General features: G+C 42.8%; 1 protein-coding gene across 1 annotated transcript; it reads left to right on the top strand.

The window, feature by feature from the left end:
* Positions 1 to 12255: 12255 nt before the first annotated feature.
* On the top strand, positions 12256 to 13548 carry adra2c (adrenoceptor alpha 2C). Its single transcript, XM_038995463.1, has one exon. The coding sequence runs from the start codon at positions 12256 to 12258 to the stop codon at positions 13546 to 13548; it is 1293 nt and encodes a 430-aa protein (XP_038851391.1).
* The last annotated feature ends 1590 nt before the right edge of the window (positions 13549 to 15138 follow it).

Here is a 15138-nt window from a genome sequence, read left to right as displayed (position 1 = left end):
AAGAAATTGAAAATTAGACCTTGCCATTTAAAAAACATGTAGGAGATGTGAGCAATAAAAAAAACTATGAAATTGAATCTCAAAATCTAATTTTCAACACTGAGAACATACAAGTCAAACAACAAAACAAGCTGAAAATGGCATTCCTGTCGGGCTGTATCACAACCGCAGGGCTCTCCAGGACAACAACTACCCGAGCAACTGCCTGTTCACACCGCTATCATCCAGAAGGTCAAGTCAGTACAGGTGCATCAAAGCTGGGACCGAGAGACTGAAAAACAGCTTCTATCTCAAGGCCATCAGACTGTTAAATAGCCATCACTAGGACAGAGAGGCTGCTGCCTATATACACAGACTTGAAATCATTGGCCACTTTAATAAATGGAACACTAGTCACTTTAATAATGTCATTTTAATAATGTTTACATATCTTGCATTACTCATCTCATATGTATATACTGTATTCTATACTATTCTACTGTATCTTAGTCTATGCCGCTCTGACATTGCTCGTCCATATATTTATATATTCTTAATTCCATTCCTTACTTAGATTTGTGTGTATTGGTTATATGTTGTGAAATTGTTAGATAATACTTAGATATTGCTGTACTGTCAGAACTAGAAGCACAAACATTTCACTGCACCTGCAATGACATCTGCTAAACACGTGTATGTGACCAGTACAATTTGATTTGATTTGATTTGAAAGACATGGCTTTTATATTGTTGTACATAGTGTTCTGTGTTATCAACAACATGAAATTATAGCTATTTGTGTCAAACATACTCTTTCATCAAGACTGTACTTTCATATTTAACAGTTGGGGTAATTGGTTTTTACATTTAACAGTTGGGTAATTGGTTTTTACAGTGAGTTACGAGACAGCATTGGAATGCAGTGTGCATTGCTGTCATATACCATAGCATGTTAAGAACAACCCAACTTCTAATTGCAGTACATAATAAATGTGGAGCTATGGCTCTCTAAACGTCGTAATGCCTTGGCATTGGCCCAAGTAATACCAATAACATGCTTAGCAGAAGCAGGTTCTCTTCAGTCCTCAGCATTTGTGTTAAATATCTCCTTTGTGAGGAAGTCATTGATTCCTCTTGCCTGAAGTGGACCTACTAAATAGTCAAGGACCAGCCAAATAATTTTAGTGCCATTCAAAAGCTTCTGACTCAACTAATGGATACAGCTTCTGCAAATCGCTAGCTATAACAGTTATCAGGGCCTGTAGTTATTAAGGATAACAAATACTTTCGATAGCACATAGTTTGTTTCTGAACCAGGCTGAATATCATTAGCAAATACCCAACTGTATGCATGAAAATGGGAATAAGACATGCTTCTACTGTATGATGCAACAGTTTGTGTTTCAGCTCCTGCAGAGAAAGTCATTTATCCTACATGACCTACAGCACATGTAAACATCCTTTGACAGTATACAGTAGGTAATGTTTTCTGTGGTCTTAAAAACCCCAGGTGGCTTCACAATATAATTGCATCAAAAGTGTTACTTATCTATACAGTATGTTCAGGAGAGGGTTCAATTAATAACTAAGAAAGAAGCATTAACACAAGTTATCTGTTGCATTATTAATAGTGTGTTGACAGCTTGACAAGCCCATCGTTCTGTAGGAGCACTCTGCACTAAAATATATCCACAGACTTTTCAATCAGCATGGTTCTCCAGCATGGTTCTCCAGGGGAAAAAAAACAAATTAATATAGCTGCGAGCAGCAGTGAACGAGGTTCACAGGTTGACAGAAAGGACACAAGATCCGTTGGATATCAAAGAAAGCAGTCTTATCATGTAGGAACTTCCTATATGTGCAATCATTGAAAGCATTACCATGTTTCTCTCAATACCACAACGATGACACAAATGAAGTTAAGTCTAGTGCTGTAGGTCGGTTATCTTTGAATGCAGCAGGTAATCATTCTCAAATTAATTAGAGGCTAATTCAGTGAGTCTATAAACTAAATCAATCTGACTTATGGTTCATGAGAATAAGATTTTGAAAGTATTTTTTGCATTAGCACATGTGCTAACATGCATCTATAGGTACATTGTAGCCATATTTCAATGCACCAACAAAAACAAAATCTGGAGTGAATTGACGTATGGTTCAAGAGGAGAAGATAATTGCAGAGGATTTTGAGCATTAGGGTTACATATGCAAATAATGAGTTGTTAATAGTTTCCTTGTTTTTTTACATCAATACCAAATCAGCGTGTTTCATCTTAGTGATGTCCATGATAGTAATGACAAGAGACAAGTTGATAGGCCACTGTGGAGTGGATTAAAAGGGTAAAATCTGATTTTTTTCGTACTGGTCAGGCACCGTGTTATGCGGTGGAGCGCACGGTATCTCCAGTGCGCGTTCACAGCCCGGTGCTCTACATCCCAGCTCCCCGCATCTGCCGGGCTAGGGTGAGCATCCAGCCAGAACGTGTTGTGCCAGCTCTAAGCTCGAGACCTCCAGTGCGCCTCCACGGCCCAGTGTATCCGGTGCCTCTGCCAAGGACAAAGCCTCCTGTATGTCTCCCCAGCCTGGTGAGTCCTGTGCCTGTTGCCAGAACCAGGCCTCCTGTATGTCTCCCCAGCCTGGTGAGCCCTGTGGCAGCTCCACATACCAGACTGCCCATACGTCTCCTCACTCCAGTGATGATCCATGGCACGAAGCCTCCAGTGATGATCCATGGCAAGAAGCCTCCAGTGATAATCCATGGCACGAAGCCTCCAGTGATGATCCATGGCACGAAGCCTCCAGTGATGATCCATGGCACGAAGCCTCCAGTGATGATCCATTGCAAGAAGCCTCCAGTGATGCTCCATGGCACGAAGCCTCCAGTGATGATCCATGGCAAGAAGCCTCCAGTGAGGATCCATGGCACGAAGCCTCCAGTGATGATCCATGGCAAGAAGCCTCCAGTGATGATCCATGGCACGAAGCCTCCAGTGATGGTCCATGGCAAGAAGCCTCCAGTGATGATCCATGGCACGAAGCCTCCAGTGATGATCCATGGCAAGAAGCCTCCAGTAATGATCCATGGCACGAAGCCTCCAGTGATCATCCATGGCAAGAAGCCTCCAGTGATGATCCATGGCACGAAGCCTCCAGTGATGATCCATGGCAAGAAGCCTCCAGTGATGATCCATGGCACGAAGCCTCCAGTGAGGAGTCATGGCACGAAGCCTCCAATCTCCAGCCTCCAGCTACGGTCCCCAGTCCGGAGCCTCCAGCGACGGTCCCCAGTCCGGAGTCTCCAGCGACGGTCTCCAGTCCGGAGTCTCCAGCTACGGCCTCCAGTCCGGAGTCTCCAGCGACGGCCTCCAGTCCGGATCCTCCAGCGACGGGCCTCCAGTCCGGGGCCTCCGGGGACGGCCTCCAGTCCGGAGCCTCCAGCGACGGTCTCCAGTCCGGAGCCTCCAGCGACGTTCTCCAGTCCGGGGCCCGCAACGAGGGTCCCCAGTCCGGAGCCCCCAGCGACGGTCCCCAGTCCGGGGCCCGCAACGAGGGTGCCCAGTTCGGGGCCCGCAACGAGGGTGCCCAGTCCGGGGCCCGCAACGTGGGTGCCCAGTCCGGGGCCCACAACGATGGTACTCAGTCCGGGGCCCGCAACGAGGGTGCTCAGTCCGGGGCCCGCAACGAGGGTGCTCAGTCCGGGGCCCGCAGCGAGGGTGCCCAGTCCGGGGCCCGCAACGATGCCCTTCCAGACTCCCTCCACCTACCCAAGGATGTAAGAGTACAAAAATCAGTTAACCACCTAACTGAGGAACTCAATTTAACCTTGCGTAATACCCTAGATGTAGTCGCACCCCTAAAAACAAAAAACATTTGTCATAAGAAACTAGCTCCCTGGTATACAGAAAATACCTGAGCCCTGAAGCAAGCTTCCAGAAAATTGGAAAGGAAATGGCGCTACACCAAACTGGAAGTCTTCCGACTAGCTTGGAAAGACAGTACCGTGCAGTATTGAAGAGCCCTCACTGCTGCTCGGTCATCCTATTTTTCCAACTTAATTGAGGAAAATAAGAACAATCCAAAATACATTTTGATACTGTTGCAAAGCTAACTAAAAAGCCGCATTCCCCAAGAGAGGATGGCTTTCACTTCAGCAGTGATATATTCATGAACTTCTTTGACGAAAAGATTATGATCATGAGAAAGCAAATTACGGACTCCTCTTTAAATATGCGTATTTCTCCAAAGCTCAGTTGTCCTGAGTCTGCACAACACTGCCAGGACCTAGGATCAAGAGAGACACTAAAGTGTTTTAATACTATATCTCTTGACACATTGATGAAAATAGTCATGGCCTCTAAACCTTCAAGCTGCATACTGGACCCTATTCCAACTGAACTACTGAAAGAGCTGCTTCCTTTGCTTGGCCCTCATATATTGAAATTAATAAACGGCTCCCTATCCACCGGATGTGTACCAAACTCACTACAAGTGGCAGTAATAAAGCCTCTCTTGAAAAGCCAAACCTTGACCCAGAAAATATAAAAATCGGCCTATATCGAATCTCCCATTCCTCTCAAATTTTGGGGGGAAAAAGCTGTTGCACAGCAACTTCCTGAAGACAAACAATGTATATTATGGTTTTAGACCCCATCATAGCACTGAGACTGCACTTGTGAAGGTGGTAAATTACCTTTTAATGGCATCAGACCGAGGCTCTGCATCTGTCCTCATGCTCATAGACCTTAGTGCTACTTTTGATACCATCGATCACCACATTCTTTTGGAGAGATTGGAAACCCAAATTGGTCTACACTGACAAGTTCTGGCCTGGTTTAGATCTTATCAGTCTTATCAGAAAGATATCAGTTTGTCTCTGTAGATGGTTTGTCCTCTGACAAATCAACTGTAAATTTCGGTGTTCCTCAAGGCTCCGTTTTAGGACCACTATTGTTTTCACTATATATTTTACCTCTTGGTCATGTCATTCAGAAACATAATGTTAACGTTCATTGCTATGCGGACGACACACAGCGGTACATCTCGATGAAACACGGTGAAGCTCCAAAAGTGCCGTCCCTGGATGCCTGTGTTTCAGACATAAGGAAGTGGATGGCGGCAACTTTTCTACTTTTAAACTTGGACAAAACAGAGATACTAGTTCTAAGTCCCAAGAAACAAAGAGATCTTCTGTTGAATCTGACAATTAATCTTGATGGTTGTAAAGTCGTCTCAAATAAAACTGTGAAGGACCTCGGCGTTACTCTGGACCCTGATCTCTTTTTTGACGAACATATCAAGGCTGTTTCAAGGACAGCTTTTTTCCATCTACGTAACATTGCAAAAATCTGAAACTTTCTGTCCAAAAATGATGCAGAAAAATGTATCCATGCTTTTGTCACTTCTAGATTAGATTACTGCAATGCTCTACTTTCCGGCTACCCGGATAAAGCACTAAATAAACTTCAGTTAATGCTAAACACTGCTGCTAGAATTTTGACTAGAACCCAAAATTTGGTCATGTTACTCCAGTGCTAGCCTCTCTACACTGGCTTCCTCTTAAGGCTAGGGCTGATTTCAAGGTTTTACTGCTAACCTACAAAGCATTACATGGGCTTGCTCTTACCTATCTTTCTGATTTGGTCCTGCCGTACATACCTACACGTACGCTACGGTCACAAGACGCAGGCTCCTTACTGTCCCTCGAATTTCTAAGCCAACAGCTGAAGGCAGGGCTTTCGCCTATAGTGCTCCATTTTTATGGAATGGTCTGCCTGTCCATGTGAGAGACACAGACTCGGTCTCGACCTTTAAGTCTATTGAAGACTAATCTCTTCAGTAGGTCCTATGATTGAGTGTAGTCTGGCCCAGGAGTATAAAGGGGAACGGAAAGGCACTGGAGCAACAAACTGCCCTTGCTGTCTCTGCCTGGCTGGTTCCCCTCTCTCCACTGTGATTCTCTGCCTCTAACCCTATTACGGGGGCTGAGTCACTGGCTTACTGGTCCTCTTCCATGCCGTCCCTGGGAGGGGTGCGTCACTTGAGTGGGTTGAATCACTGATGTGATCTTCCTGTCCGGGTTGCCCCCCCCCCCCCCCCCCCCCTTTGACCTGAAGTGTATATTAAGTTAATCATATCAACACAAATTAATTTATCAAATGAGCTAACCATAACAGCTGATTTAGCTTAATTGACTAGGTTGACCAGGTATAGTCTTTGCTTTTCAAGTTCAGATTTTACTTTCAATTGAGCTCTTCAATTAGGAGTCTGGACACTACCCATCCCCCAACCTGTTCTTGTTGAACACCACACTTGCTGACATGTTTCTCAAAGCTGCACACACATGGCCTCCTCCATGTGTTCCATTTTGTCTTCACAAACTGAAGAGGAAGTGGCCCATCAAGAATATGGAACCTCCCCTTCAAGATGCCAATCACCCGCTCTATAACAAAATGTACATGAATATTTCCATAATATTATTTTGGTTCATGAAATATGTCTTAGAAGTTTTCCACATAGTTTGGTCTTTCGGCCGACGCGCCGTCCCTGTTCATCCTATAACATCCTGACTATTCTCTACTCTGCTGTTCTCGGGCATGTTCAGGAGGATGCAACGTTTTAAAACATTTGTTTTAAAACATCTAGTGTGGCTGCGTTCAGTCGTTATGGTCCGGGCCTTTGGAACTAACCTGGTCTCAGAGTATTTCGTATTACTCTGTAGGTAAATCCGAAACACTCCATTTAGTATGATATGTTACATTTTGTATGGTATGTATTCATTTGTGGATGTCCAACACCCATGTCATTTGATATGTTACGAAATACAATTGAAATTATATGTAACGAATTTGCATAACGTACGATATGATACTAATTTGAAAAATGTACTATAAGTTACGAATTTGAAAATGTTATAATATTTTACGAATTCTAGCTAGATGGCTAGGTGGCTAATGTTAGCAAGCTGACTAACGTTAGCTAGGCTAGGGGTTAGGATTAGGGGTTAGGGTTAAGGTTAGGGTTAAGTTTAGGAGTAAGGTTCAAGGGTTAAAATTAGGGTTAGGAGAAGGGTTAACTAACATGCTAAGTAGTTGCAAAGTAGCTAGAAAGTAGTAAGTAGTTGAAAAGTTGCTAAAATGCTAAAGTTGACCCTGATGAGATTCGAGCTCGCAACCTTTTGCGGTATACGTCCACCCATCCAGCCCGAACAACCACCCTACTTTCGTTTTAACCATCTATCTCACAAAGCATCCTTCACTCATGCTGCCAAACATACCCTCGTAAAACTGACCATCCTGCCGATCCTCGACTTCGGCGATGTCATTTACAAAATAGCCTCCAACACTCTACTCAACAAATTGGATGCAGTCTATCACAATTACGCCGTACCGTAGAACAAGCATGTCTTTCTAACACGTAGAAATAAAGAATCCTTAGGAGTCCTTCCTCTTCCTCAAACCTCAAGACAGTAGCATCATCATCATCAGGAACCTGCTTCCAATTGGCTCTGCAATGTTAAAAATCCAACAGGAAGGTGTGCCGACAAAAGTTTTTTTTAAATTATAATAATAATAATAACTTCAGAAGAAATTAGGAAACTATTTCAGAAAAGTGCAAGGGTGTCAATATACTTGTATGGCACTGTAAATTCACGATATCAGGATGGTCTGACTCCGCTAGTTTGTTGCAACATCAGACAGACTCTAATCGTCTTAATGAGCTCATGCAGTCCTCTTTTGTCGGCACATCACACATCAGAACTGGGTTCAGTCCATATAATCAGCTGTGTTAATGCCATAACTCAATGTGATAATTGTGAATGTTATTATTTTAGATGTCTGAAGCATTATAACAGATTATAACATGCATATGATAACAGGTGTTATACCATGGTTATTAGGATCAAGTAGGTTTCATGATAGTGCTCTTATGCTGTAGCAATTTCAAGACAGCACCTGGAACACAGTGACAATATGCTGACCTATACCCGTGTTGACAGTTACCTGACAGCAGCACATCGAAGTTGACTGTGGACAACATGACTTCCAAACGTCAGCACGCATTTCAAAGCTGAGCCCTCAGCTGAACTGAGGAACACACAGGCTGACATCAAGACCTTGTGGAACAACCAGGTCATTCTCATCATCACAACAGGCTGATGCACTGTACTTTCAAAGCTGTCGTCACTGTGCTATGGCAGTTAAGGCAAATAATTAAGTTGTATTGCTCCATTACCAGTAACAGAAGTCCTCACAAGAATCGTAAATCAACTAAAATTAAGAGAAGTTTTGACATTTTGCCATACCTCCCTTGTAAAAATACTATTTTAGGCTGAGGGGTTAGGTTTAGGGTTAGAATTAAGGTTAGGGGTTAGGAGTTAGGGTTCGGGTTAAGGTTAGGGGTTAAGGTTAGGGATTGAGGTTAGGGTTAAAGTTAGGGTTAGTGTAAGCGTTAGTGCTAGGGTTAGGTTGAGGGTTAATATGATTTTGAATGGGAATCAATTGTTGCTCCCCAAAAAGCACTCACAAGTATAGTAAGACGTATGTGTGTGTGCGTGTGTGTGTGCGTGTTTGTGTGTGTGTGTGTGTGCGTGCGTGTGTGTATGTGTGTGTGTTAGGAGAGGGAAAGAGATAAAAATGTTTATTCCTGCCATTAGTTGGAAACACTCTTCTGTTATAATGTGTCTCTGTCTGCTGTCTGCCTCTGCTCAGCTGATGAGCTCAACTCAAAACACCCAAAGGGCTCACAAAATTCCACCTTCCTCAATCTGCCACCAAAATGCTCTTATTGGGCTTCATTTGGTATGCAAATGAACACTTTCTCATTTTGTCTTTCCGTGGTTCTGACAATTTGACAAGCCCAAGCCCCAACTCTCTCTCTCTCTCTCTCTCTCTCTCTCTCTCTCTCTCTCTCTCTGTTTCTCTCTATTCTATCTCTCTTGCGCGCACAAACACACACACACACACGCACAGGAGCTTCCTAAAGGAAGGAATCAAAGTAAACCAAGTGCCTTTGATTTAATTTTTATCCCGGTATGTTTTTTGTGTTTCAGTATTGTAATGCCGATCTTTAAAAATGTTATATGGTAAGGAGTGATGATTGTCCGGTACAATTTTAAGTGACAATAAACATTTTCACATCCTGTCAAGGAAGGAACCCGCTAACAGGGCGTCTTGAGGGTATTCAGTGATGTTCCCATTAGGTCCCTTAAAGGATAAATCCACCCAAAACCACTCATTCCTATAGTTTACAGTATTAAATAACACTAATATGTGAGAACAACATTTTTTGTGAACAAATGTTTCATTTGGTCTTATAATAAGGTTGGTGGCAACATGTGAACATTGTTGTGGAAATCTGTTGCAGCTCAAGTCGACTACTAAACAGTATCGGTGCATGGTAAAAAAGCTAGCGTGGGTGCGTGAAACAAAAAATACTGAGTCACCCTACTTGTAGACTAGTTGAACGCCAAAGCCATCCTCTCTTTCATGTTGGCAAAACGGTCTAAGGCTCTGTCATACAGTACACTTTTAGTTTTTAGCTAAAATGCTTGCTACTAGCCTAGGTTCCTTGCATGGGAAACAATGAACCAGCTAAGTTAGCTAGCTAGTTAACATGAGCCTACTAGGCTACATATTGAACTTCAATCGTCTCAGGCCAGTGGCACAACATGTTAATTTATGGTTAAATCAGACTTGCCGTCATAATCATTGCCCTGTAGAGATAATTAAGTCAAAACCACAAGTCCAAATCCCCATCTCCATCAATGGTTTAGGAAAGGGACGATTTAGCAAGCTAGCTACTGCAGGACAACAGCACAAGCTGACCAGGAACAGAAAATCATGTTTTTCTAAGGAAATTATTTGATTGGTATGTAGCCAAATCCAAACTGGCCTCGTTTGGGGGGTGTTTTGCTGCACCAGGACAACCCACAGCTCAGCTCAACGCAGATTGGCTAAATATTATAATTTACTTATCAAAGCAGGCCAAATTCTTGCTGGCGTCAATCAATCAAATTCTATGGCGGCAACATGTTTTTTGGTCAAGACAGTATCAGATACGTGGTCTACACTTACTGAGACAGAGGGGCACTGTTGCCCTTGCTCTGAGGATTTCTCCGGTGAGATTCAGCCACACGGGAATTGACTGAAAACTTTCTTGGGACGTTGTGTCATGGTCCCATGAAGGTTTTAGTCACTTGATGGTCCCAGGTGTCTCAAACCATTATAAGTAAAGTAATTAAATGGTATGGGGGTTTTAAAGTAAGTGGTAAGCTGTTCAGCTGAAATAGTGTCAAAATCTTTCATCCATTTGACATGATCACTACTGACTTCTCATTATGACCCTTCCTGGGATTTGAATTCACAACCTCTGGATCTTTGGGTATGCTGATCATTCTGCTGCGCCACAAATTCTGTTGAATTTATTAAGTCCCCTACATATTCATTACCTATAATGCATCTCTGCATTTAGCAAAAGAGTGCCATCTGCGCTGCTATTTTAGTTATGAGTTAATCTGACTATTCTCTCATTGATTTCATTTACTTATTTCAGCAATTTGAGTTTGGGTTTTCAGTATAGTTGTCTAATGTAGGTGAGGCATATTATTCTGTTTTAATGTTACTCCTGAATCACTACAATAAATATAATCATTTTTCTTCTGTGTATTTTTAACAGAGCTGAGATTTACTTTGAAGTGTAAAAGGTAGGAATAGTCCTACAGGTGAAATCAGTCATTGAAACAGACATGGTGATGTAGCAGGAATCGGAATGCCATGAACCAAAAGGTTGTCATTTCAAATGCCAGGGGAAAACATCTTAAATAATAATTACTGTATGAATACACTATGTAATCATGAATGTCAAAGTGTGTCCAAACGTAAGTTAAATGCAATGTTTGTGTGGGTATCCCCAGCATTGCCAAAAGACAAAGCTGTGACTAGATCAGTGGTTCACAATCAGGGCCTTGATGGGCTCAGCAACAGTAACAGGGGGTGATGTGTAATGAAACTAGGGTGCGCTTGCCCTGGGTAGAGCTCTTTTTGGGGGGTGGGGGACGTTTCTTTGCGACCATCAGGTGATGTCCCCGAGACAAACCAGGAACTAGATAAAAATCATCCAGGGGACCATGACACAACGTTCCAAGAATGTCCTAAAAATGTCCTTGGGGACGTCTCAGGGGCCAACCGGGAACTAGACAAAACCTCCAGTGGACCATGACACCATGAGTAAAGCAGTATGTTTACATACAGCTTTATTAATCTCATATGTATATACTGCATTTCATTCTACGGTATTTCAGTTAATGCCACTCCGACATTGCTCGTCCTTATACTTACTTTAGATTTGTGTGTACTGTTGTGAATTGTTAGATATTACTGCATTGTTGGAGCTAGGAACACAAGCATTTCGCTACACCCGCAATAACATCTGCTAAATATGTGTATGTGACCAACAACATTTGGTTGTTGACTTCAGGCGAACATTTCGTGAGGTCCCAAGGACGTCCTAAAGACTCATTATTGTTTGCAGGGGATTACATTAGTAGATGCAGCAATACTGACCTCCAGCGTTTTAGGATAAAGGTGTGCCTAAATCACATTGACATTCAGGGCGCATCTCACATCTCTGAAATATGCGTGTGTTCGCAAATGTACTTTTCTCCCTAATTTAATAATTACATACTTTTTTTGTTATCCAGTGTATCGGCGTGATTGACATGCAACATGTGTCATCAATACATCATATGATCAAAGCCTAATGACAGACAACGTATTTCACTATAGTCGTCATTCACAAAATAGCCTATTGAACTGATATAACAAATAAAATAAATAAAAGCATCGCATACTGTAATTCAATGAGGTGACAGTTAAGAGGGCAATGATTCCAGAAAATAATGCACTCTGTCGGGGGCGGGGCAGAAATCAGTTAGTTGTATGTGAGCAACACATGAGCGCTGACTAAGACAGCTTTCTTATGTAGAGCTCAGCACGAGCGCTGAGAGAGAGCCAGCAGCAGCCGATAGAGAAGGATTGCCTGTCATGCTATAACAGTATGCATGTACAAGGCAAGGTGGCATGATCGTTTAGTTAATTAACCAGATATATATTAGGTAATTATTTGCCGTCTAATCCACGAGACATGCCGTCAACATTGTGCTCATTTTCATTTTGGCAATGAAAATACCGACTAGTTATCATGGACTCTACATGCATAAAGTGAATGTCTTTCCCTGAATCAACCATTCTGGAATAAAAAATAAATACATGGACGGAATGGATTCGTTTAATTCAAGCGGAGTTGACACGTTCCCTGTTGTCAACTTAAATTCCTCATCAGAAAGTCCATATTCTTCGGCTACAATAGCGAGTCTTGCAGCACTTGTAAGTTTTCTTATTTTGTTTACAGTGGTCGGGAACGTTCTGGTTGTAATTGCGGTGTTAACAAGCCGGGCAATGAAAGCTCCCCAGAATCTGTTTTTGGTTTCGTTAGCCACCGCAGACATTCTGGTTGCCACTTTGGTGATGCCATTTTCTCTGGCAAACGAACTTATGGGCTACTGGTATTTCGGCAGAGTTTGGTGTGGAATTTACCTCGCTTTAGATGTCTTATTTTGCACTTCGTCCATCGTCCATCTGTGCGCAATCAGTTTGGACCGCTACTGGTCCGTTACGCAAGCTGTTGAATATAATCTCAAACGGACTCCTAAACGAGTGAAGTGTATTATCGTCATTGTATGGCTTATATCTGCCATGATATCTTCTCCTCCGTTAATATCAATAGACAAGAACAATGATAACTCTCAGTACCCAGGGTGTGAGCTGAACAATGACACTTGGTACATCCTCTCCTCTAGCATTGCGTCATTCTTTGCGCCTTGCCTAATCATGATATTAGTGTATATTAGAATATACCAAGTGGCCAAGACGAGGACCAGGGGCATGTCGGAGAAAAAACATGGTCCAGGTGAACCTACAATGACTGAGAATGGGCTAAGCAAAGCCGCCTTGTGCAAAATCAACGGGGACAGAGAGACCGGGCACTGCCAGTGCCCACCCACGCCCAGCATGATGACCACAGAGGTTCATGATGAGGGGGACCTGGAGGAGAGCTCCTCCTCAGAGGGCAAAGGTCACACCAAACCTCAGGACCTGAACCATAAGAGGGTCAAGCGGGCCAGCCGGAAGAACAGTGCCATCTCCAAACACTCCAGCCGGATCTCTAGAGCCAGCAACAAATCCATGGACCTGTTCGCCTCCAGGAGGAAGAGGAGGAGGAGCTCTGTGTCCATGAAAAAGGTCTCCCAGGCCAGGGAGAAGAGGTTCACCTTTGTGCTGGCGGTAGTCATGGGGGTATTTGTGGTGTGCTGGTTCCCATTCTTCTTCAGCTACTGCCTGCATGGAGTGTGCGGGGACCCCTGTAAGATTCCCGATCCCCTCTTTAAATTCTTCTTCTGGATTGGTTACTGCAACAGCTCACTCAACCCCGCCATCTACACTATTTTCAACCAGGATTTCCGACGCGCCTTTCAGAAAATCCTTTGCAAGTCGTGGAAAAAATCCTTCTAGATATATGTGATAATGGGAGGGACAAGCCATGACTAAATATGCCCTGAGATGACCATGACAATCTCAATATGGACATATGAAATCTACCATGAAATATTAGTATGAAAGAAGCCTTTTTTGTATTCAACCATATGAACAATGCAACGTGCGTACTGTACTTACAGTGGTCATACACATTGTCATGCTGTAACTCAATTGAGAGAGCATCATTCTGACCTACGCCTTCATATTCCCTCACAGGCAACTCTTGTGCTCTCATTACCCAACATATTTATGTTACTGGCCTGCATATTTGCCATTGACGTTCAGTGTGTGCATAGTGGTTCCCAGAACAAGATGTTCTGAAGTGTATCGCAAGGCTTTAACTCAATGTCACATTAGATATCTGGTACTCCTGAGTCCTATACAACCAAAGTAACACAATTTCCAGGCTAATCATGCTAATGCGAAAACACAGGCGAACTAGCCGGGCGCATCAGTAGTCAAATCCACTATGTTGACTTGTCATGGGTAATGATTACCAAGTGGACCCTAGGGATTACAGACAAATGGTTGAGGTGTTGAGGGCTGAGTATATGTTTTTAAAACGTGGGCTACGGTTGTTCCTTTTATTTATAATAGTAAGAAAGATCCATATTTTTCACCCTGGATGCTGATTAATAAATACCTAAGAATAAAACATAAAGTATTTATTTGAAGTACCTCTCTTGTGGACTGTTTCTGTTAAATTATTTTGCATATTTAACATTTTGTTTTGCAAGTGGTGCTTTATCTTATGCTTAAAGTAGTGGGCTATCATGCAAAATAAACGCTGAAGAAATCTTATCTGAGCTCTATTGTGATGTTGGACTTCTGTCATATGTATATACACACTGGAGCACTCTGAAAATGATGCACATGTGTTTTGACATGCTTGAGTGATTGAGAGATACTGGGGTTGCCAAGTGTTGTCTTATGCAAGGGATTCTGAGATAGTGTGCTCTGCCAGCATCAATCAATGTCTAACGTGCACTCTCTAAGATGTCTGGCAACCCATTTGTCCCTCAGATGGTATACAAATAAGCTTTTTATGTTTAGACACTATAAACATGGCAACAGAACAGCTCCAGGACAACCATGCATTTACGTAATCCTTTCTATTCATAGACATTCGCTTGCACTGTCAAACAATTTAAAATGCAGGTGAAATATAATTAGGGAATGCTAAAGGGAGATGGTTAAAATGTCGCTGCAACAGCTTCCTGGGAAAAAAATCTGTAATTAGTTGCCTAAATCATTATTTAGGGTAAAAACAATTCCTTTTTGGGAATCCTAATCAAGACTCTATTATCACACTATTGATATCATGTCTAATATCCCACCCATCCTATTGACTGGCTTGGGGGTGTTCTCACCATAGCTGCTTACCGATTCTCCTCCCTTCTCTCAAAGCGTGCACGTGCACACTCCCAGTCATGGATCTACAATCCAGGAGAGGGAGTGTGCAGGTGCACACTTTGGGAGAAGTGTGGAGAATTGGTATGCAGCCCGTTTTTCCCTCACCAATCCATAACATTCAGATTAGTGTCCATTCACAAAGGGAATGAAACA

The sequence above is a fragment of the Salvelinus namaycush genome, chromosome 6, assembly GCF_016432855.1.
Source record: "Salvelinus namaycush isolate Seneca chromosome 6, SaNama_1.0, whole genome shotgun sequence".
Lineage (NCBI taxonomy): Eukaryota > Metazoa > Chordata > Actinopteri > Salmoniformes > Salmonidae > Salvelinus > Salvelinus namaycush.
Note: the sequence above shows the minus strand (reverse complement) of the source record. Positions and strands in the feature narration are given on the sequence as shown.